General features: G+C 53.0%; 1 protein-coding gene and 1 non-coding gene across 2 annotated transcripts in view; both read left to right on the top strand.

Moving 5' to 3' along the window:
* The window catches only part of LDB3 (LIM domain binding 3), a 69,744-nt gene that overhangs the window by 27,007 nt on the left and 17,821 nt on the right, over window positions 1–24,916 (top strand). Inside the window, 6 exon segments of the mRNA XM_032270110.1 lie at window positions 10,432–10,620; window positions 13,757–13,902; window positions 20,401–20,741; window positions 20,743–20,870; window positions 22,057–22,237; window positions 22,817–22,937. Coding sequence (XP_032126001.1) covers window positions 10,432–10,620; window positions 13,757–13,902; window positions 20,401–20,741; window positions 20,743–20,870; window positions 22,057–22,237; window positions 22,817–22,937 — 1,106 coding nt within the window.
* LOC116544036 lies at window positions 1,295–1,450 on the top strand. Its single transcript, XR_004265784.1, has one exon. It is a non-coding gene; the product is annotated as a U1 spliceosomal RNA (small nuclear RNA).

Below are 24,916 nucleotides of genomic sequence, written 5' to 3'. Positions count from 1 at the left end.
AACCATCCTGGATGTAGCCCGGCATGTAACCCAGACATGCCCCTGATCCCTCATAGGTGCAGCCTCTGTGTTTCCCTGATGCCTACCTGGGTAAAGAGCTCTGCATCTCCCCATTTTCCAAGCGTTAAGAGCAAAGTTGATCTTAGTGAAGAGTCCCTAGAGTGGCTGCAGGTGAGGGTTGCATCACATGGCCCTTACATCCCAGACCATGTAAAAAGCCTTCCATGCCCCTTCTTCATCGTGCAGCCATTAAGCTTCTTCCAACAAAATGCTCCGGCTCACTGGCTCCCCCCTTCCCTCCTGCAGCCTCACAGATGCCCCCTCCCCTCCCTCTGCTGCGCAATCTCTCAGTTTCGCCCCCACCTGCAGCTACCTCGCTTGCACGCACAGGACACTGCCACCAACGCTCCCCACCCACCGCCTTGCCAAAGGGCCCCTTGTAAGAAGGCAGTGAAAAAAATACCTCTCTTTTTTTTTATTTTGAGTCCCTGGTGTTCTAACACCCTAGCAAGTTTGAAAACTACACTGGAGCACCAGGGATGTTGCCCCAGGTGCCACCCCCTGAGCAGCCCCTGGGGGGTCTTCTTCCTTGCCCTTGCTCTCCTTCCTCTTTTCGTCTCTCCTGTGCTTTCCTCTCCTGGCTCCTTTCCTTGGCTAGCTGAGGATTTCTAAACAGCTCCAAGCAGAGCATGCTCACTAGATCGGACTCTCCAGGACTGCCTCTGACCCCTGTCACTAAGCACTGATGGCAAACTGTCACCCAGCCACCACAGGCCTTGCTAGGACTTGGCGATTTACAGGCAAACTGTGTCTGATCTTGTGCCCTGTGTTCTAGGTAGTGTCTATGGGATGGTCAGGACTGCCTGTAGTGCTTTCAGCAGGGCTCAGGGAACCCCGCCACTCGGCCTTTGCTCGTGCCATCTCCACCCCTTCACTCCAACCTCAGACAGGCAGGGATGTGGCAAGGGAAGGAGGCTCCAGCACTTAGACTGTGATTCTCCCCTGTGTTTCTGTGTGGCTTTAGGCCATTCATGTGACCTCTCTGGGCTTCAGCTGCCTCTTAGTATAAGGAAAGTTTGGACTAGAACTGTGGTTTTCAAATACATTATATATTAGCAGTGGGCCCCCTTTTGTCAAACGGTCTTAGACAGAGACCCAGTATGCAGGACTCAAGGGGTAGAGAGAGACAGAGACTGCCAAGGAAAGCAGGTGCAGGACTGTGGGACTCTGTGAGTGTGGAGACGTGGGGGCCAGCCTCTGATGACTGTTACTGTGCAGAAATATAAGGCCAGCACTACTTACCTGGCAGGGGAGATACCATGATCACGAAGGTGGTTTTCCCAAGGCAAAGCTTATCTATTGCACTCCAGATATGTTGACCCCTATGATTTCCCCAAATGTGGGAAACTCGACTGCATAATTTGTGGTAGTGGGGGCAAAGTTTCCCACTTCCACTGGTCTTTAAAAAAAAAAAGACCAGCACTGCAACATCTTTTTTTCAAAGACTTAAAGTTGCTCTTCCTGATCTTTATATACTAGTAATTCACTTTTTCTTTTGAGATGAAGTGTCGCTCTGTTGCCCAGGCTGGAGTGCAATGGTGCGATCTCAGCTCACTGCAACTTCCACCTCCTGGGTTCAAGCAATTCTCCTGCCTCAGCCTCTGGAGTAGCTGGAATTACAGGCATGTGACACCATACCCAGCTAATTTTGTATTTTTAGTGGAGATGGGGGTTTTACCATGTTGACCAGGCTGATCTTGAACTCCCGACCTCAGGTGATCTGCCTGCCTCAGCCTCCCAGAGTCCTGGGATTACAGGCATGAGCCATCATGCTCAGCCAACGTTTTGTTTTGCTTTGTTATTTGAGATGGAGTGTGAGACAGAGTCTCGCACTGTCGCCTGGGCCGGAGTGCAGTGGCAGATCTCGGCTCACTGCAACCTCTGTCTCCCAGGTTCAAGCGATCTTCCTCAGCCTCCTGAGTAGCTTGGATTACACGTGCCCGCCACCATGCCTGACTAACCTTTTTTTTTTTTTTTTTTTTTGAAATGGAGTCTCACTCCTAACCTCTTAACGTGAAAAAAAAAAATGATAGCCTCGCTCTGTCACCCAGACCGGAGTGCAGTGGCACGATCTCAGCTCACTGCAACCTCCACCGTCCAGGTTCAAGCGATTCTTCTGCCTCAGCCTCACAAGTAGCTAGGACTACAGGCACGTGCCACCACGACCGGCTAATTTTTGTATTTTTAGTAGAGATGGGTTTTCACCATATTGGCCAGGGTGGTCTCGAACTCCTAACCTTGTGACCTGCCCACCTCTGCCTCCCAAAGGGCTGGGATTACAGGCATGAGCCATTGTGCCCAGCCAACTTCTTAAACTTTTTGTTTGAAGGTAATTGCAAATTCAGTGCAGTTGTAAGAAATAATACAGATCCCATGTTCCTTTCACCCAGTTTCTCCCAAAGCATCTTGCAGATGAAAGCACAATATCACAACCAGGATACTGACATTGATACAGGCAAGACATAGAGCTTCCATCACTCAGGATTCTCCATGCTGCCTTTTTATAGCCATACCCACTCCCCTCCAGCACCCACCCACCTCCTTAGCCTCTGGTAGCCACTAATTTGTGACCTGTGCTCCATTTCTATAGTTTTGTCCTTTTCAAGACTATTATGTAAATGGAATCATATAACATGACACCATTTAAGATAGGTCATTTTTCAATCAGCATAATTCCCAGGGGTGACCCAAGTGGTTGAGTGCCGCAGTAGTTCATCTACTCCCTTTTATCGCTAAGAAGCATCTCATGGTATGGACTTAGAAATGAATTTTTAAGTCCAGTTTTAAACACTGTGCAGGTTAAACATACTGTGTTTGTGGCTAGATGGGGCCCTTTGGCCCCCAGTGGGCACCTCTGGTCTGGAGGATGTTATTGGCCCTTCCAGCCTGGAGGGCTTAGGGCTGTGGCGCCTGCGGCACTGGCCTTTCTCAGGTGCTCTCTTCCTCCATTCATTCCCATGTTTCTGGCTGCTGCTTGCCTGCTCTGTACTGTGCCCTCAGCTGAGCAGGTGTGGGTTGAGCCCCAAGAGTCCCCACTATTGGGAAGTGGCGGGAAGTCCTGACTCTCTATCTGTGACGGTGGCCTTGTGGGTGAGCACGTGTGTGCCCGGGCTGTGCTCAGGCCTGGCGGACAGGGGCGTGCAGGGGCTGTGTGTGAAAGTTTCTCTCTCGGGACAGTGAAGGCTTGTTGAGGCCAGGGCAGCACAGGGAGGGGGCAGGGCTGCCCACCAAGCCTCATCATGGGGGATAGGCGCTCCTCCTTCTTGATGCCCAGCTAGGGGACAGAGATCACACAAGGTGCACCTGTCTATCTGGTTCAATCCTGAGAGATCAAAGCCAAAGCAGCCCTGTCCAGCCCTCACTAAATGGGCCAGGGAAGCCCCCTTTGCTCAGTCTGCCCCAGGGCCATTAGCCAGGTCCCTTTGCCATGTCCCCCACTCACTCAAGTCAGGGACTTCAGTCCCTCCATTCTGGTCCCCAGGACTCTGGGTCTTGCCCTAACCAAGGCCTGACCACTTAGAATGTACCCTATGGATTCTATAGCTTCTCCAAGCCCATTGCCCCTCTGCCCTCTGCCCTCCCATGCCCTCTGCCCCAGCTGTTAGACAGGGGAATGGTGAACACATCCCCTAACCCCTTTCATTCTTCCTCTCTTCTCTCTCTCTTTCTGTCTCTGTCTCTCTCTCTCTCTCTCTCTCTGTCTCTCTCTCTCTCTCTCTCTTTGTGCCACAGGGAAAGGTTTGAAACGGAACGTAACAGCCCACGTTTTGCCAAATTGCGCAACTGGCACCATGGCCTTTCGGCCCAAATCCTTAATGTTAAAAGCTAAAAGGCTGCCTGGAATCCCCCCACCCCGACAGGCCGGACTCCCTCCCTCCTTCCCCCCACACAGATCTGGCATGTGAGCCCCATGGTGATGCTTGACAATGTATAACTGTGCTGGGGGCACCTCCGATGGCGAACTGCAGCATTTTTGCCTTCTGCCCACCCCAGAGCCGATGCTGGGGCCCAGCCCCCTGCAGGTCTGCACCTCCCAACCCACCCCCAGGGCAACCCTCACTACCCCCCAAATAGCCTATAGTCTGAGATCCTGCCCTCTGCACAGGGCCTTAGCTGTAGACCAGAGAGGGCATGAGGGGTTTGCTGGCGTAACACCCCAGAACCAAGGGAAATGGATGGGCTACTGCTCAGTTTCCCACCATCCTTAGCTCCTGGCCTCATGCCCTCCTAGAATGAGTGACCTGTAGATCAGGGTCTGAGAAAGAGGCTGAACCCTAGCCCTGCCGGCTCCCTTGCTGCCCTCTGGAGCCCAGGTCAGCCCAGAATAGGGCTCTTTGAAGAGGAAGTGGAAGCCCCAGGGTAGATGAGGCAGAGACCCCTCCTGGCAGTGGTGAGATGGGGTCGTGCACCCTCCTTTCTGTACTGTGTGTGCTGGCTCCATAGTTCTCTCTTCTGTACATATAAGCATGCTTGTTCTGAAATAAAGAGGATTTGAAGTGAACCACACCAAGCCCCAGTCATGCTGTGCCTGTGTGTGTCCCACCCGAGAGGAGCTGTAAGGGCAGGATCTGGGACAGAGAGAGGACAGGCACCAGCAGAAAAGGGGCAGGGGCAGTGGCCACCAGTCCCGGGACCCAGCACAGCTCTGCTCCTGCTACTCTCCTACCCAACAGGTCCCGAGCCCAGCTGCAACCCAGGGTGGGAGGATGGTGGTGGGAATCTGTGCTGAGGTCTGTGGGCAACCTTAGTCACTCACAGGACAGTGTGTATGGGAATACTCGAATGCCCCCTGCCTCTCCTCCCACACCCAGCTGCAGCCAGCAGACTGAGCCATCGTCCTTCCCCGCCCCATCAGAAGGCACCTGCAAGTTGTTCTCCCAGGAAGCAGCTACTTATGCTTGGTCCTGGTCCAGAGGCGAGAGGAGGGTTCCAGTGGGCACACCTGGGCTAAGGAGGAGCAGTTCACAAGGAAACGCGGGGGGCCAGGGCTGGGGCTTGGCAGAGTCTTGCTCAAGTGGCAGGAGGCGAGGGCTGGGAAGGCTTCCACCTGGGTCTTGCTTCCAGCTCCCACCTACCTGTGGCCGTATCCTAATCCTGAGCATTTAGGAAGGGCTAGGAAGAGCAGTAGCAGCCAAAAATATCCCAGCCAGGCCTCGGCTCATGTCCTGCTGAGCTATGAGCCACAAGCTAGCGCCCCATTCACCTGACCCAGTCTTGACCACTTAGAAAGTAGAAAGTACCCCATGGATGGCAAAGCTTTTCCTGGCCAATTCCATGTTACTTTCCATTGTGTGAAATCACAGGCTGAGGACATGAGAGCGGCAGCACTTACGTTAGAAGCAGATGCTAAGGCCCAGCCGTCAAAGCTCTCCTGCCTCCTCTGTGGCTAGACTGGCCAGACCCCTGCGCCCATCCCTGCTGCCTGGGCATAGGCTTTCCCTCTGCCTCCAGGAACCTTAGCAATCCCACCAGGAAGGGTTGGTGTGGGAGGCCACTGTCTCCTGTCCATCCACCCTGAGATGCTCCCTAAAGCCCCCTGCCAACCTATTCTGGCCTCCCACCTCATCCTGCCTCCAGCAGTCTGATGCCTGCACCAGGCAGGCTTCATCCCCGCTGGAGGATTCCCAAGGGGAGGAAAGAAGGATAACTGCCTTCATCTAGGCTTCCTGGAGCACACCTATATTTGGCTGATGTTTTTCAGAGGACTTGCAAGGCCCAAGGGTGGGTTGGGGGCAGGGGCTGCCAGACAGAGTAAGGTCCTGGGCAGTGCGTATCCTGAGGCTGGCAGAGAACCTTAGCCAACCACTAAGAGTTGGTGGGTTCTTGGACCCCTGTTCCCAGCCCCCAGCCTGCCAGAGCCCTCTTGGAACCACCAGGTTGAACCCCTGCCTCCCCATCTACCCCAGATCCCTTCATGTCGTACCCTGGGGGACCCCAGGCTGGGTTTCATGTAAAGCCCTAGGTATAAGCAGGAGAGATGTCCTCATTTAGCATCTGATGTCTATGGGCATTTGTGGAGGTGCCTGACTGCTGTGGGTGCTAAAGGAATCGGAAAGGGCCGATGTGGCTGTGTTCCCAATGAGAAGTTGATCATGTATGGTCCAGAGACAGGGAGCATCCCTCCAACTGGTGGATCAAAGAAGGCTTCCTGGAAGAAGAGGTCAGTGTGTTTTTATCTTCAGGAATGGTTAGAATTAGGGTGGACACAGACACAAAAGCCTGGACAGATACTCTAAGCAGAACGAGCAGAGGTGCTGATGAGAAGTAGTGTCCCAGAACCCCAAGTTAATCATTTTGGTTGGAATGGAGAGAATGCAGAGGATGTCATGGTTAGTAGTGGCCTGCACCAAGACTCCAAGGCCATGGTATTTTTGAATGTATTTTGAAGGCAAAACGGAACTAGCAAAGGCTCCAGGGCACCTTTCACACTATAGCTGATGAGGCATTCTTCGCCTAGACCACAATGGCAATGTGGACCCTGGAGTTGCAGTGGAGTATTTCTGGGGCAAAGTGATGCAGTTCAGGGTTCCCCTGAGCCACAGTCACCAGGCATCAAGGTGGAATGTAGACTAGGTGGGTGGCAGCTTGAATAATTTCAAGACCAATCACCTGACTGGCATTCTATTATCATCCAATCAACAGAGATTTTCATGCTTCACCATCTTAACCAACACAAGCAGCATCATCACCCCAAAAGTGGCACCCCTTCAGCACGATCAATACATTCACAAGGCCTCCACCATCACCAACAGTTCTGACCCAAGTCCACTGACAACGACCCCAAGACCCAGCATCGCCACCACCGCTATCCCATCCTTCCCAGACAGAGTATCATAGTTATTAATAACAGTATCAATCAAACCCCACCATTCCCACCACCAAGGGCCACCAGGGAAGAGCGGGAGCACACAGTCAACATGCTCCACCTTGATGCTGACCAGACTGAGGGAAGAGATGAGCTGAAAAGGGGACGATGACCAGGCTGTGTTTCTCCTGGCCACGCCATCCTCCCCATGAAGCCATGAGCATTTGGGTCTAGTTGGTTTGATTTGGTTTTCGCTTAGATGTTTAAACATAATTATCACCAAGGCAGGAAGAAACTGTAGATCTTAGACCAGGCTGGGGTGATCTCACCAGCACTGTCTTTAGGAATGAAGCCAGGGCCAAGTAACTTCTCTGCAGTGCTTGCTCTATGATGCCCCTGTTAGGATGCTTCTGGGGGCTCGTGGAACTTCAGGCAGGAACTGACCTGGAATAAGATCCTTCAGGATACCCTTCGATGCCTCCTCTGCCTTCCATAGGCCCTGGCTTCTTGGAGTCTTTAGATAGTGGTCCTAGAGAGGATGCTACTCAGGAAGAACCCCAAGTTGCAGGCTCACTCATGTGCACACCCAGATACACCTGGTGGTGATCATTGTTCTGGTGCTGTGGTCAATGATGAATTTCCTAGGGCCCACATCCAGCTCCAACTTCATGCCCTGGAATCCAGGGTTCATTAGGAGATATGGCTGGGGAGAGCAGCAGGTAAGCTGGCCTAACAGTGAATTGGAGCCAAGGACACAGGCAAAGCCAACCTCCTGTTTGTCCTGCGGAATACTGTCCCCAACCTGGACACTGTCAGTGCCCTTGTCCTGTGCAGTGTCCTCATTTCCCAGCAGCCTACTGGAAGTGTGGAATAGGGCCATGGAGAGCAGATCAAGGAGGCCAGTGTTCTGTGTCAGCCCAAGCCATCCTCGGCCATACCTGCCCACACTGAGAGGAAAGTCTGAGCAGCCAGCTCAGTGGTGTGGCTTCAGAGACTGCAGCTACTTCACTGGGGCCGTCACATCACTGGCATGGCTTCCAGAAGCAAGGTTCTTTCACAAGTGGCTCATGGAAGAGCCAGGGCCAGGCATGGCTGCAGGCCTGCAAGCTGGGCTACCCAAGGCTGCCTTTTTCTGAGCACTAAGTCAGGGAAGACCTGGGCAGGATATAGCCACTGCTCTTGCCCATCCCGAAAGTTTCCCACACAGTTATGGAGAAGGATGGCACTCTCTCCCATGGGGGCAGTCAACCCTCAACCTTGTCACTTCTCCAGCTCTATTCTTCTGTGATCCTCTCACACTATTTCATGCCCTTTTTACCATACACCTCACCAGATGGAGGAAAGCAATTCAGTGATGCTTTTGCAAACAGCTCAGGGTCCGCTCGCATTCCTATCTTGAGCAGACCCCGGTAGTGCCAGCTACTCCAAGTGTGGCCCACAGACCAGCAGCATCAGCATCACATGGAAGCCTGTTAGAATGTGGACTCTCGGCCAGGCATGGTGGCTCATGCCTGTAACTCCAGCACTTTGGGAGGCCGAGGCGGTCGGATCACCTGAGGTCAGGAGTTTGAGATCAGTATGGCCAACATGGTGAAACCCCATCTCTACTAAAAATAAAAAAATTAGCTGGGCATGGTGGCACATGCCTGTAATTCCAGCTACTCGGGAGGCTGAGACAGGAGAATCTCTTGAACCCAGGAGGCGCAGGTTGCAGTGAGCTGAGATTGCGCCACTGCACTGCAGCCTGGGCGACAGAGACAGAGCGGGACTCCATCTCCAAGAAAAAAAAAGGAAATGTGGACTCAGGTTGTCAGTCCTGTCCCAGACCCACTCAGCTAGGACTTCATTTTAACAGGATCCCCAGGGGCTTCAAGCACACACAGAAGTTTGCGAGGTGTTATAGTGGTAAAGGCTCAAGCCCTTTTCTCCCACTTTGCAGCTTTGTGATTTTTTTACTAGAGACACGATCTCTCTGGACCTTGGATTTCTCATCTACAAAATGAGGGTCACAGTCCCGATCACTCAGGGAGGTTGAAAGGATAAAACGGAGTAATAGGGTAATTTCTTATACTGTAGCAAGCACTCAGTAATGGAAAGTATTGTTATTCTAATTATTTCCAATAAGAATAGTGCCTTTTATTGGGGAAAGATTCTACTTGGTTTATTTCTTCCTCTATGAGGTACTGGTTAAGGATTCAAATCAAAACAACCCTCAATCAGATGCTGCTATTTTTACTGATGAGTTGTAGGACCTTGAGCAACTGAATTCTCTTTGTTACCATTTCCTCATCTACTAAATACAGTCCATGATACCCTATCAGAGGGCTGCTGTGAGGAAGTAAAGACATCATAATGAATGCCTGGCACATAGCATGAGATCAATAAACAAACTGCATAGTACAGGGGGGAGTCATTCCCACCTGCAGGAGCTCCATTTATCCAGTTGCTGTTGTTGCAAATAGAAATACAAGTCAAAGGGCAAAGAATGTGCATTTCTTTGCTTTCCTATAATTTAATTTCTATTCTCTGCCAACCCCATTTCACAGGTAGCAACCCAGCTCTGACTGCTCTTGTCTTCCTAGAGTGGGTCTAGGGAAGAAGTGCTTGCAGAATGCCAAGGCACTCAGGTTGGAGGCGTGTGGGCACACCCTGGTCCTCTGTCAGATTCTGCCTGCACTGGCATCTGGGGGGACAGCCCATCCCATTTGGTCCACACTGGCAGAGTAATCACCTTTCTCTTTCTCAGTTACAAGGTCTTTCAGATCTGCAGGTGCTCAGGACCATGTTCTAGTCACTCTTGGGTGCATGACAAATCCTCTATGGCACCCGGGCCACACAGAGGCATGGAGATCTTTGGGCTATTTCAGGTCTTCCTGGCCCCTCTACATGGGCATGGGGAACCCTGGGGTCCTGCCACTTCCCCAGGGTTGACCTTGAAAAGGGGCACAGGGGCTTCTATTCCTGAATCCCCATGTCACATTGCCCACTCGCGTCCAGGTAACCTTGCTCTGCCTGGCATGGTAGCTTTTAGTCATGTGGATTATTGGTGCCCTGAGTCCTTCAGAGCCCAAAGCCCGGGTTCTCACAACTCCAGAGCCTAAGCCCTTGGCACTCAAATATCTTCCCGCTGCTTTTTTTTGCTGCATCATCCTTTCTCAAGGTAGCATATGCCCCTGCCTGAATGGGGAAGAATGAAAACAGGATCAGGGAGGAACCTGGGTGGATAATTCCATCGGCTTTTCTACCACACCGTGTTTTGCTGAGAAAGAAAAATTAGGGAGTACAGAAAAAATTGAGGGGTAGGGGTGGAAAATTCCTTCAGGACTGAAAAAGTTTTTGATGTTACTGGGACACTCCTGTGGTCTGAGCCTCTGCTCCTGGGATCCTGGAGAAGCTCCTTCCCTGAACTGGAAGACACACTCTCTGAGGATCCTGCTCTGTGTGCAAGGCAGGTGGCATTTTCTGCCCAGCCTGCCTCTGCTGCAGCCACCTGCCCCCATGCAGACGGGACCCACAGGGTCTCCAGGCTCCCTTGACCTGTTGTCTTTTTGGTCCCGCCCCATCAGCACCCCTATTGAGCATGCGCCGGTGTGCACCAGCCAGGCCGCCACCCCACTGCTGCCCGCTTCCGCCCAGCTGCCTGCTGCTGCCTCTCCCAGTGCGGCTTCGCCACCCCTGGCCACAGCTGCTGCCCATACTGCCATCGCCTCCGCCTCTGCCACAGCCCCTGCCTCAAGCCCCGCCGACAGTCCAAGGTAACTGGCCCACAGGTGCCGGGCCTGACCCTGGGGAAGGGAGGCAGGAGACACCCCACTCTGGGTTCACCTGTGGCCAGCTATGTCCAAGGTAGTTAGGGCCCATGGGCCTGGAGGAAGCCAAGGCCAGCGCTGTTTGGTGAAGAGTGTAAAGGGGAAGCTGAGGGTGAATTTCAGGGCTGTGTACCACTGTGGCAGGGACTGTCAGTCTGCTCCCCAGGGGCACATACAACAGTAAGAGAGGTAACAGTCTCTCTCTTTCTCTCTCTCTCTCTCTCACACACACACACACACACACAAACACACAAATACACACACTCATATACACACAGATAACAAAAGGGGACTGTGTGGAAAGTCTTTGTTCCTGGAACTCAACTTAGGTAGAATAAAAGTTGTCCTTGTGGGCTGGAGAAATCAAGGAGGGCTCCATGGATGAGGGAGCGTTGAACTGGGCACGGAAGGCAGGTAGGATTTGGTCAGAGAGAGTTTAGTCATAAACTTCCCACTTACCCTCCCCTCTCTTTGGAAAAGCATGTTAACACCAGAGACACCTGGTATAGTGGGATTTACGTCTGCTCCACAGCTTAATGTGTGTAACCTTGAAAAAGTAACTGAAGCTCTCCGAACCTCAGTCTCCTCGTCTGTTAAGATGTTTACCAAACACCTATTCTATAGGGTTATGATAGAAAAAAATGTCTGTAAAACACCTAACACAAAGGAACAAGTATTGTGAGTTCCTGCATCCCAACCTGCCCACCTAGACACCCAGCAAGGCAGAGACCAAAGGCCAGGAGAGAAAAGAAGAGGCAGAGGGGCCAGGCTGGCAGGTCACTCTGTAGTGGCATGTGGCCCATCAGGCTGCATGGAGCCAGCTCTCTGTCTGGGCTTCCAAGGGTCGGCCAGTTAGTGTTTGGGGTCAGAGCCCAGGTGTCCCAGCCTCCCACCTTGTTGGGGAGGACATGCCTCTTGGATCAGGATGGGTAGGTCCACGGTGCAGCCTAAGGTGGGACTGATGTGGGCAAACTGGCTCAAAGGCCTGTCTGCTGCCCCCATCCCAGGCTTCAAGTGACCCACATGGTGCCAAGCCCAGCCTTTCCCCAGCCCAATTCAAGCCTGAAGGAGGAGCCTAGCCCTGGGTTTCCAGGGGTGGCTTCATCCCAGTTTCGTGGGGGGATTTAGGACACTACTTCCCTTCTCTATACCAGAATCTCTTTACATAATGACCTTGCTACTTGCATAAAAGAAGAGACTTTGAGGAGGGCAAGAAATGTCCCTGTTGTTGAGCGGGAAGAAGCCTCCCAGTTTGAATGGTGGGGGGCTATAGAAGCTGGAGCCCTACAGGCAGCCATCTCTGGGGCCCCAACCCTGCTCAAAGGCAGGCACCAGCACCAAGCTCAGGTCTCGCTGTCCCGGGCCTGCTCACCACAAAGCTCCTGTGATCCTCCCTCCCTTCCATTTGCCTTGCAGGAGAGCTGGGGCCTGGGTGGAGCTTGGACAGGGGCTCAGAGGGCTGCCCAGCAGGGAGTGGGGCTGGAGCAGAAGGGGGTCACAGGGTTGCACTCTGAGCAAAGCAACCTCCCCTCCTCGCACATGGGCCGGGTGGAGCTGGAGCTGAGGGAGTCCATGGGAGGCAAATGGATACTGCAGCCTTTAATGGGGGCATGACTTCAGAATTTTCACTGGATGCCATAAATTTTCACTGCACACTGCTGCCTTTCCCATTGCCAGTTGCTACTCAGGACCTGGGCTGCGAGCAAAGTGTCCTCCACTGATGGAGTCCAGCTAAGACCACTGCCCCTTGGCCCATCCCCAATCACCATGGAAGCCCCGCACCCCTTGGACACTATCTCTTCCTCTTCCATGAAGACCCCTACTCTGCTGGTGTCAGCACAGGAATCTATCCAGAGAAGGGCAGGTGGGCCTGGGGAGGGGAGACAATGGCTTCACTCAGCCAGAAACTCAGCAGCTTGACAGGGCAAGTGGGCACAGTCCCCAGGTCTGGGATGCCGAAGGCCCCCTGAGGTTATTTTACCTCTGCCTTGTCTGGAACAGCCCATCGGACCTCTCTGGATCCACTCAGAAGTTTGGTTCTTATCCCAGGACCACCCCCTTCTCAGAGCCCCAGAAAGGAAGGCACTCCTCATCCTACAGCTCTGCCCAGCAGAGATCAGCAGGCCCCAGGCCCTTGAGGAACAGACAGAAGGAAGGCAGGAAACCATGGAGGGCTGGCAGGCAGGGCTCACTTCTCCAGCACCTCCAGAATGACCCATTGTCCCTGGATGTGGGCATGTGATCCCCTTTGAGATCTGAAAGACCAGGGACGTGTTCTGCAAGGCGTTCATTAGTTTTAAATGAAGAAAAAGGTTTTACGAACAAATACAGTTTGGGAACACTGGATCAGACAAGGCTTAACAGGCTGCTGGATCAGGAGTTCTCAGCACCTTCAGCTCTCTGGGAGGAGAGGCCATGCACAGACTCTCCTGAGGGTAATGAACTAGGACACTTTTTTTTTCATCTCTTTGACCCCATTGTCCCTGGGCCACAGGCAGGGAAAGCTGACCCTAGGCCCCTTGACAACTAACCCAGTTGGAGGAAGGCGACAGGAATTCTGTGCAGAAGAGGTGTGTGTATTGGTTGTGGGGAGTGGCCTTGTGGGAGGTGGAGAGCTCCTGACTTCCCCCAAGCATCTGTGCCAGGAAACCTGAGACTTTGCTGTTCCTTTCAGCAACAACAGAAAAGGGTAGGCAGAAGAGGCCACGAAGTTAGGGGCTGAGGTGCCCCACGAGGTTGAGGGGGTAGGTAGTTCTGACCAGGACCATCTCCTCTCCTCTGTGCTCTTCCACAGTCCTGCCCGGGCAGTCTCCAGGAGTGAAGGATCTTCCCAGTATCCTCCTGTCTGGCTGGTGGCTTCCTCCCTCTCTCCAAAGGCGGTGTTGCTAGCTACCCAAGGAACGCCCTCCTCCCCTCCAAGACCCTTGTGGTCCTTCCTCCACAGTTTCTGGCAGCTCCCCAGGGATGTCTCTGTCAAGTGTCCTCACAGGGGCTTCTGAAGACCCAGGAGCCAGCCTGTCTCTCCTGCAGGCCCCAGTGGGGGCTGTCTTTCTTGCTGTAACTCTTCCTCCCTTGGTTCCAGGCCCCAGACCTCTTCCTACAGAGCCACAGTGGCCACCTCTTCAGCACCTGCCACCCACACCAGCTACAGTGAGGGCCCTGCCGCCCCTCCGACCAAGCCCCGGGTTGTCACCACTGCCAGCATTCGGCCTTCTGTCTACCAGCCAGGTGAGAGGCAGAGCAGGAGGGGAGGCTGTCTAAGCCTTGGGCGGGCTCCAGGAGTCGCAAGAGCCAAGAGGTGGCTCTGTGGTCACATCCCCAGAAGAATGGGCAGCAAGGCCTTGCTAATGAGGCTCCATCCTCCATCCCCCAGTTGTGGGCCAGAATCTTGTGGAAACTGCATCTGGCCTGGGGGAGACAGGTGGGCAAGAATGCAGTGGATGATTCTAAGGGAGAGCAAAGGAGGACAGAGGTCTTCTCTGGGCCAGGCGTGGTGACTCATGCCTGGAATCCCAGCACTCTGGGAGGCCGAGGCAGGCAGATTACCTGAGGTCGGCAGTTCTAGACCAGCCTGGCCAACATGGCAAAACCCCATCTCTGCTAAAAAACACAAAAATTAGCTGGACGTGGTGGCACACACCTGTAATCCCAGCTACTCCAGAGGATGAGGCCACTGAACTCCAGCCTGGGCGACAAAGTGAGACTCGGTCTTAAAAAAAAAAAAAAGTCTTCTTTGTGTCATGCCAGTGTTCGAGAGCTGGCCACAGCTGTGGGGGTACAGAACAGCACATACGGAGCCTCGACTAGGGAGCGGGTCCTTTCCAGGCGCAGCGAGAGACCCCAGGGAAGTTTTCCCAGCGGCTGGAGCCCAGGGAGATGAGATAGGCACTGAGTCGGGGCGGGCCTTGCTTCGGGGGCTGTTTCATGAAGCTCCCTCTTGACAGAGGGGCTGAGCATGGGCGGCCGAAGCCGCTTTTGCCCGAGACAGAGGCCGGTGTCGGGGCCTGCTCTGCTGTGGACGGCCAAGCGCCTCATCCCTCCAGGCTGCGATGTTCATAGACACCTTGTGTTCTGGGGATGGAATGAAGCTCCCAGCACAGCGTCTGTCGCACGGGAGGTGCCCCTGTCCCTACAGAGAAGGGGCAAGGGCAGCCGGTTCTGAGGCGGAAACTCCTCAGGGCCAGGGGGCGTTCTGCAGCGGTGAAAAGCGGCGGGAGGCGGCTGCCCCTTCGGAGACTGGGAACCCGGGGAGGGAGACGGGGGAGGAGTTTGGAGGCGAAGCGGCGGGGGTAGGCGAGGCCTTGCCCGGGCGCCAGGAGGACATTTCCTTCTCTTCCTGGGCAGGCGCTGTTGGCACCTTCCGGGGCGGCCGCCGGCTGTCCTCGCCCAGCCCGCCAGGCGGCGTCAGGGCTCCGGGGGCGCGCGGCCGGCCCGCCCAGCGTCCCCTTCCTCCTCCTCCCCGGGCTGGGGCCCAGGCGGGCGAGACCGGCCGGAGCCGCGGGCCCCCCGCGCCATTCCCAGGCCGCGCAGACGTTAACTCATTCCTGCCTGGGGGGAAGGAGGCGGCCGGGCGGGCGCGCGCTGTAGCCGGCCTGCCTTCACCTCAGTCTCCCGGAGGCCCGGCTGCCGAGTGGGTTCCGGGGGCGGCTGGCAGGCGGCCCCGGGCGAAGCAGGGCGTGTGGGCCCGAGCCCCCCCTTCCGCTCCCCAGCCCTCCAGGCTCTTCAGACCCGGGCGTCGGGGAGGGTGGGCAGCCCCCGCAGGACCCGGAGGGCCCCAGACCGCCGCGGCCGCAGCCGCAGCTCTCCCCGGGGCCTCCTCCAGGCTGAGGGCGGCGTTCGCAGGCCGGATCTTATCGCTGGCGCCCGAGCTAGGCGGCCGCTCCCCAGAACACCTGGGGCCCGGGAGGGGGCGGACGGCGGCGGCGACGGCTCGGGGACCCTGCGCACTCGTCGCGGACGGCCACGTTGGCCCGCGGGCCGGGCGGCGGCCGGGCGCTCGCGGAGAGCCAGTCCCGGCCCCCAGTGAGTCAGAAATCACCTTGTTTAATTACACATCCCCGAGCCCGCCGAGTGCGATAGAGGCCTTTTGAACTTGCCAATTAGAGATGAAATATCACCTTCTAATTTAGGCTGGTTTAATTCCGTCACGCAGAAATAGCAACAGCCCCGGGGCTCCGAGATGGGATATCAGGTCTCTCTTGGCAGGACGGTGAGCCAGGCTGAAGGGTGCAGAGGCCGAGGGCGGCGAAGGGCAGCTGCCTGCTCGCCCCCCGCCGGGAGTGAGGGTTGCGACCCGGGGCAGCAGAGCTGCCGGGCCGGGCCACCGAAGCCGGGGAGGTTCCTTCTCTGGGTGGTACAGCCCCGGGCAAGGAAGCCATCAAATCGGGGTCCAGATTCTGGCCTCCTCTGTGAGATCTCTGTGTTGTGGGGACCAGGCGCGTTGGCTCACGCCTGTAATCCCAGCACTTTGGCAGGCCGAGGCGGGCGGATCACGAGGTCAAGAGATCGAGACCATCCTGGCCAACACGGTGAAACCCCGTCTCTAATAAAAATACAAAAATTAGCTGGGCGTGGTGGCACGCGCCTGTAGTCCCAGCTACTCGGGAGGCAGAGGCAAGAGAATTGCTTAAACCCGGGAGACGGAGATTGCCGTGAGCGGAGATCGCGCCACTGTACTCCCGCCTGGCGACAGAGCGAGACTCCGTCTCAAGAAAACAAACAAAAAAAAGGGCAGTGGATCCAGGAGTCTGGAAGGCCTTCCGATGGAGGAAAGTGACTGCTAGCCAGAGGATATAGGATTAGTATTGCCAGAAAGAGGCAGGAAAGGTGGGACAAGGCCCGATTTACTTGAAAGGGGTGAACTAAAGCCTGTTGTGCTGCCTGGGGATTTTCTAAGCGGGGATCTGCTGTTGAGTCTGGCTGCCTCAGCTCGTTTCAGCTAGGCAGTTCACCAGCTGAATGACCTGGAGGCAGTCACTTAAGCTCTCCAAGCCTCAATTCCTCATCTGTAAAATGGACTTGCAAATATTATCTGCCTCCTTGGATTGCAGCAAGTAATTACTTGAAATAATGCTCGTTAAGGGCCTAGCATGCGAAAGCTATCATTTTAATGAGGGCAGCACCACCCAAAAGAAAGAAATTTTCTAGCAGCCACATTTTTAAAAAGTAAAAGAAAGCAAGTGAAATTTATTTTAATATCTTTCCTTTGACTACATATATTTAAAATATCAGGTGGAGTATGGCGGCTCACACTTGTAATCCCAGCACTTTGGAAGGCCATAGCCGGCAGATCACCTGAGGTCAGGAGTTGTAGATCGGCCTTGCTAACCAGGTGAAACCTGTCTCTACTAAAAATACAAAAATTAGCCAGGTGTGGTGGCGGGTGCCTGTAATTCCAGCTACTTGGGAAGCTGGCAGGAGAATCACTTGAACCCAGGAGGCAGAGGCTGCTGTGTGCCACTGTACTCCAGCTTGGGCCACAAAGCAAGACTCTGTCTCAAAAAAAATAAATAAATAAAAAATAAAAGATCATTTCAACATACAATCAATATAAAATAATGATTAATGAGTCTTCAAAAATCTGGTGTGTGTGTTACACTAAAAGCACTTCTCACTTCTCAGGTGGACTAGCCATTTAAAGTGCTGATTGGCCACGCAGCACTATGTATTGGACAGCGCAGGATTAGGGGTTGTGGTCTTAAACTTTTTTTTTTTTTTTTTTTTTTGAGACAGAGTTTCCACCCTTGTTGCCCAGGCTAGAGTGCAACGGCTTGACCTTGGCTTACTGCAACCTCTGCCTCCCAGTTTCAAGCGATTCTCCTGCCTCAGCCTCCCGAGTAGCTGGGATTACAGGCACCCGCCACTACGCTGGCTAAGTTTTTCTGTATTTTCAATGGATACTGGGTTTCACCATCTTGACCGGCCTGGTCTCGAACTCTTGACCTCAGGTGATCCACCCCCTCCTTGGCCTCCCAAAGTGCTGGGATTATAGGTGTGAGCCATGGCGCCCAGCTAATCTTAATCTATTTTAGCAGAGACTTGCGCTTTACAAAGAAAGGAAAGGGCCAGGCAAGGTGACTCACTCCTGTAATCCCAGCACTTTGGGAGGCCGCGGCAGGTGGATCATCTGAGGTCAGGAATTCAAGACTAGCCTGACCAACATGGTGAAATCCCATCTCTACTAAAAATACAAAAAATTAGCCTGGTGTGGTGGTGGATGCCTGTAATCCCAGCTACTTGGGAGGCTGAGGCAGGAGAATCACTTGAACCCAGGAGGTGGAGGTTGCAGTGAGCCAAGATCGTGCCATTGCACTCCAGGCTGGACAGCAAGAGCTTATCTATAATAGAGGGATGAAGCTGCTCTGAAGTTGTGCTAGATCACCTCTCCCGCTCTCTGTCCCTCGTGGTATTCCTGGAATCCCCTCTTCCCCCAGCACTTTGAGATTCTCTGCTATGCAAAGTTGTTAGGGAGGGTGACAATACCTCCAATCTGAGCTGTACACATTTACCAAATGCATGCAGTATGTCACTGCAGCAGATGCCCACCATGCCCTGTGGGGCAGGCAGGGCGTCAGGCATTCCGCCACCAGTGAATAGACCTCAGTCTCAGGTTATCTGACTTCAAGATTTACCGTTTCCCTTCCCTGCTCTCCCCACACCCGATGCTTCCCCCCCACACACACACACCCCAGTCTAACTGGGCGGGCTTCCCTAGGTGAGCAGCAGGCCGGGAGGCAGGCTAACAACAATACATCTGACCCTGAGACCAGGTTGCCTCCGTCCTCACTCACATTTAGTGACACACTATGCCAGGTACTAGGCTAAGTTCTTTATATTTCTTACCTTCCCTTAATCCTCATAATAACCTCGTGAGATACTAAGAATTATTATTGTCATTTTTAGATAAAGAAATTGAGGCCCAGAGAGGTTAAGGAATTTGCCCAAGGACACACAACCAGGAGGTAGTAGAGCTGGGTCCTGCAGCCAGGGCTCTCGGCTATGCTATCAAGACCCCACAGCACAGGGTCTCCGAGTTGAAAATGACTCCTCCCTGACATGTTGCACCGAGACTTTCTGGAAATTGGACTCACGTTCCTTACAGAGGCAGCTTGGGATGGTAGAATATATGGTTTTGAAGACATATTCCCACTGATTAGCTCCGTCTGAGCCTCAGTGACCTCAAATGTAAAGGGGAAATAATGGGAAGACTGATTCAGATGGCATGCTATGTGCCTCATTACCCCCTAAACATGAGGAAGATTCGTTATGGAGAAGGTATTACCTTTCAAAGGCCTCACTCACAGGATGGCTCCAGGGCAGGGCTGTGGAGGGCTTTATCTCTTCTTCCTTCAATAACATGGATGAATCCTATCTACGCAGTTCCTACTCACCCCCAGCACAGGGGTTTCCAGGTCACCCAGTTCTGAAGGGTGGGTCACCTGGGAGTGGAAGGTGCAGAGTAGGAACCACAGGCTGCTCTGGGTGGCCCAGGGGATCCAGGTGGAAAAGAGAGACTGGAGGTGGGGCCAGGGTCTTAAGCCCTAAGGAAACCCTTCCTCTTTAGGTTGAGGCTGGAGTGTGGGGTCGGGGCAGGAGCGGGGCATGGGTGTGGGAACTGCCTCAGCACAGTCCATCCTGCCCAGGCTGAGCTCAGGAACGGGGAGGGAGGCTGCGCTGACATGCTTCCTAGGGTGGGGGGAATGAGGCCTCTTTCTGGAAGGGCAGACTGTGAAATGAGGTGAGGCTTCTGGAACCTCCCTTGCTGGAAGGGGAGGCCAGCTAGACCTTGTGTACAGGGCACAGCTGGGTCTGCCCTGGCTAATTGTTGAGGGCCCAGGCCCGAGAGGGCTGTGGGTAAGCAGTTGCAATGCTTTTTCTGTGCTGTGACCCAAAAAAGGGGAGCTGGAGGAGGGGGTGGCAGAAATGAGGCAGCGCCTTCTCTTCTGCACTCTGACTGCCTGCACAATCTCTAGACAGTCACTCAGACACACTCTCAGCTTCTACCAAAGCGACATGGAGGTCCAGAGGTGCCCAGGGCAGCCACGGGCCAAGCAAGCAGCTGCACCTGGGCTGTGTCACCCTAGAGTCTCTGCCCAGCACCCTCGAAATGCCTTCTTCAAGATCCCCCATCCTAATCAAACCAAGATGGAATTTCCCCCCAATACAAATCAATCCAAGCTGTTTTTCAAGAAAGTAATTGTAGCTAAACCTGAAACCTGAACCTGAAAACCCAGCTGCCAGGTCATCTGCTTTGTCCTGAGGGCTGAACTAGGTCCAGGTTCAGCAAACTCATGCCAAGGGAGGTATTTCAGATGTCAAATCACTGGTCAGAGTGCAACAGAAAGTTTCTCGCAGTCAAGAGTGAGCTGACCCACTCCCACCTATCCCTGCCCAGGTACCCCCAACCCCACTCCCTGTCTTATGCAGGCCTTGGGCAGCCAAGGCCTAGTGGAGCCCCACCCTGCACAGCTGCAGATATTTATAGCTGTGTCCCTTTTCCAGCCCTTTTGATGCTCCCTCGGCTGTGCTTGCTCTCTAGCTCCCTGGCACCCTGCTGAGAATTCAGATCTGGGCCATCAAGAAGTTCAGGAACAAATCTCCTGAAAAAACTGAAATCGCACTACTCTAGTGTTAAAGTCACCTTGTACATTTCTCTGGCTGGGAGTGAGGGGAACTGGGAAGAATGAATTCCTGACATGTCTTTCTTTGGGTTTGTTTGGCTTGCAGTGCCTGCATCTACCTACAGCCCGTCCCCAGGGGCCAATTACAGTCCAACTCCCTACACCCCCTCACCTGCCCCTGCCTACACCCCCTCGCCTGCCCCTACCTACACTCCCTCACCTACCCCTGCCTATATCCCCTCACCTGCCCCCACCTATACTCCATCTCCTGCACCAACCTATACCCCTTCGCCTGCCCCCAACTATAACCCTGCATCCTCTGCGGCCTACAGCGGGGGCCCTGCAGAGCCTGCCAGCCGTCCCCCCTGGGTGGCAGATGACAGCTTCTCCCAGAAGTTTGCCCCTGGCAAGAGCACCACCTCCATCAGCAAGCAGACCCTGGTCCGGGGGGGGCCCAGCCTACACCCCAGCAGGTCCCCAGGTGCCACCACTTGCCAGGGGGACCGTCCAGAGGGCTGAGCGCTTCCCAGCCAGCAGCCGGACTCCACTCTGTGGCCACTGCAACAACGTCATCCGGTACGGTCCAGCTGTGCCCCTGCACTGGGGCACTGGAAGGGCGTGTGTGCGGGTTGCTTGCCCACAGTCTGATCCCTGGTGGGGAGAGATGGGGGTAGGAGGCAGGTATAGGGAGAAAGCCATGGGTCCTTCTGGCTTGCCCTCTGGTCTGACCTCTCTAAGCCATAGCTTCCATACCTGTGTGACACCCACTCCTCTGGGGAGCTGGGAGGATGGCATGAGGTTCATGGGTGAAGCTCCAGCAGGGTGCCTGGTGCCAGGAGCTCCCCCTTGGGCTAAGGCCGAGTTCTGGGAATCACCAGTCTTGCCAGTAGGTTTATGGGGCATGTTGTAAGACAGTGCTGGCTTTGACCCAGTTTTCCTTTAGGGTTGTTTCTGGGTCTTTCCACAGACAGGCCTGGGCTGCTCAGGGCATTGGTGAGCATCTGCCAGACTGAAATGAAAACAAGTGATTTCACACTTAGAAGCCATGGACCAAGGCTGTTGTTTGAATATAGTATGTTTGTGTACATGTATGGTGTGAGCTTATATACATGAAAAATATACTTTCGTTTAAAAAATAATAATATATACTCATTAGAGAAGAATTAGAAAACACAGAAAAGTAAAAATTAGAATACAAAAAAATGTTCTCATAGTCCCACTGTTCTGACTGCTAACCTGGAACTAGACTATACAGGTTTGTATTCTGGTCTACCACTTACTGGCCGGATGGCCTTAAACAAGTTGTTCAAACGCTGTGTGCCTCAGTTTCCCCATCTGAAAATAGGTATTATAATAGTACCTACTGCATAGGATTGTTGTGAGAATTAAGCAAGTTAATAAATGTAAAAGTTTTATTGAATGGAGCCTGACACAGAGTAATCACTTAATAAATGTTAGCCATCAGCATCATCATTATTGGATTTCTTACTATCATCATCAGTGGTCAACTGAGCTCTATCATATGTTTACCCAGTTCCCTGCTGGTGGATGTTTGAATTGCTTCTTGGTTTTCCTTATCGTAAGTGATGCAACAATGAACACCTTTCTGCACGAGCTTTCTCTGAATTTCACATTATTTCATCAGAACAGTCACAAAAGTCAGAGTTATTGGGTAAAAGTATAAACAGTGTTGGGGTTCTTAAAATATCTAGTTCAAAGTTCTAGGGGCTGCCTTACTGGGTGCCATTCTCTGTTTCCCCAGGGGCCCATTTCTGGTAGCCATGGGCCGTTCCTGGCACCCTGAAGAGTTCAACTGTGCCTACTGCAAGACTTCCCTGGCAGATGTGTGCTTTGTGGAAGAGCAGAACAACGTTTACTGTGAGCGATGTTATGAGCAGTTCTTTGCCCCAGTCTGTGCCAAGTGCAACACCAAAATTATGGGGGTAAGTGGGCAGCCTCCCCTTCTTCTGACCCATGTCTCTTCCCAGCCCTTCCCCAAGATCGTGGGGTCCCATTAGGAAGCCAAGAAGTTGCCGGTAACAGAGAGAAAGCAACTCCATTTTTATCCTAGAAGGGAATTGGTTTGCCACCAATAAACTTGGAGATAAATGAACTTGACGCAAGGGATGATTGTGCGCCTGTTCCACACAGCTCGAAGAGGTGGAACTTCTGCAAAGCAAGTGATTGCTTCATAGCCTGACCTGACCACTCACCAGAATGTGGCCTTGACCCTCAATGCCCCTTTGGCAAATGACAGTAATAAGCAGTACTTCCTCCCAGATTTAATGTGAGGATTAAGCATCACAGTTTATGTAAGAATGCACAGAACCTGGCACCCAGCTGGAGAGTGAGAAGCCCTTCTCTGCTGCCCCTGGGTCTTTCTTCAGAGTGAAAGGCCAGCATCCTGGGCTCTCCTGACCCATTCCCTGGTACGATGCTTGGGCAGTGGCTGGGGCCTGGTGGGGTAGTCAAGCCCAGTTCCCTCTCTCCTTTCTGTCCTGAGCTCAGGCTCTTTCCCCCAGGAAGTGATGCATGCCTTGAGACAGACGTGGCACACAACCTGCTTTGTCTGTGCGGCCTGCAAGAAGCCTTTCGGGAACAGCCTCTTCCACATGGAAGATGGGGAGCCCTACTGTGAGAAAGGTAGGAACACTTTGGCGATGTTGTGTGGGCACTGCTCTGGGAGAAAGGGGAAGGTGCAGGGAAATAACTCCTCTCTAATCAATTCACAGCCGACCACCCAGAGGCTTTTATTTCCGGAAGAAATGTTTGTTTTGTTTTTAATGGCAGAATCATGTTAATATCACACAAAGGAAGTTAACTATCTCCCCTGCCTATATGGTTGCAGCTTTGGGGAGAGTGAGGTGCAGAATCTATAGCTTATTTTACGCATCAGCTGTGTGGATCTGGTTGGGTGAGGTGGCTCACACCTTAATCCCAGCACTTTGGGAGGCTGAGGCGGAAGAATCGCTTGAGCCCAGGAGTTTGAGACCAGCAACATAGCAAGATCCAGTCTCTACCAAAAATATAAACATTAGCCAGGTGTGGCGGCATGTGCCTGTAGTCCCAGATACTCAGGAGGCTGAAGTGGGAGGATCACTTGAGTCCAGGAGTTCGAGGCTGCAGTGTCCTGTGAGAGCACCACTGTATTCAGCCTAGGCAACAGAGTTAAGACCCTGTATCTTAAAAAAATTAAAAAAAAAAAATGTAGATCACAATTTGGCATCTTATAACCACTTGAGAAACCTTTCAGGTTATTTTGATTTGGAGACCACAAGGCCTAGTCCGAAAAGGCCTTGGCTGTGGACTTTGTCCTTCATTCTATTCCTGGTTCCACTTTGGGCTGCTTTGTAACCCTGAGCAAGTTACTAACCTTCTCTAAGCCTTACTTCCCACATCTGTAAACACCTGCCTACAGAGCTGTGGTGAGAATTAAACCACAGAAGGAGTGTAGAGACCCCTTCCACTGCCCTTGTGATATTTATCAGACTTTGATGTTCCTTCAGATTCCTGTAATCTCACTGAGTGAATTCAGAGTTTCTCTGTACCGTCAAAATGCTATATGTTATCTTAAAATGCCAAGGAAATTATTGTAAATTCAGGAGACAAAGCACTTCATTAGATAGGTGGGAGTTAGTCACTCACTCATTTATTCAGAGACTTCCCCTTTCAGAAAAGATTTGAAGCAGGTTCCAGAAAAGGTAACACAGACATGAAGGCTAAGATGGTAGAACCAGAAAATCAGAGGCAGGAGAAGCAGGCATGCTGATTATGAAGAATAACACGGCTGCAGGGACTGACTGGGTAGCAAGTTTGAGGGCAGAAAGAGAAACACAGTAAGTTAGTTTACTTTAAAATCAGAAAGAAGAAAACATTCAGTTCCTCAAGGGAAAAAGCAAAACAAAATAAAATTTCTTTCCCCTGACTGTAAACTAGAAAAGAAACGTGTTGGCCAGGCACCAAGGTACCTGGAGCGACCTAGACTCGAATCCCAACATGGGCCACTTCCAGGCTGGGTGACCACGGACAAAGTATTTACTCCTTCTAAGCCTCTGTTTCCTCTCTAGACCACCTCCTTCAGAGGCTGTTGTGAGGATTAACTGAGATAATGTGTGCAAAGCTCTTAGCAAAGCAGCTGCCCAGGGTAAGTGGGCAATGGGAGTGGTCTGTGAAGTGGCTCCAGGAGACCCAGAGCTCTCCATGGAGCACAGTTTACAATCCATTTCCTTAAGCAATAAGCATCACTGAAATGTTTAAGGCAAGGAAATAATACAATCCAATTTTTATTTTAGAAAGAGTACAGAGGCCGGGGGCCGTGGCTCACGCCTGCAGTCCCAACACATTGAGAGGCCGAGGAGGGTGGATCAAATGAGGTCAGGAGTTTGAGACCAGCCTGGTCAACATGGTGAAATCCCATCTCTACTAAAAATACAAAAATTAGCTGGGTGTGGTCACGCGCACCTGTAATCCCAGCTACTCGGGAGGCTGGGGAAGGAGAATCGCCTGAACCACGTAGGCAGAGGTTGCAGTGAGCTGGGATCATGCCACTGCACTCCAGCCTGGGTGACAGAGCCAAGATTCTGTCTCAAAAACAAAAACAAATTGGGGGGGGGGGGGGGGGG

Source organism: Sapajus apella, unplaced genomic scaffold, assembly GCF_009761245.1.
Source record: "Sapajus apella isolate SASKATOON/1434 unplaced genomic scaffold, GSC_monkey_1.0 scaffold203, whole genome shotgun sequence".
Classification (NCBI taxonomy): Eukaryota; Metazoa; Chordata; class Mammalia; order Primates; family Cebidae; genus Sapajus; species Sapajus apella.
Note: the sequence above shows the minus strand (reverse complement) of the source record. Positions and strands in the feature narration are given on the sequence as shown.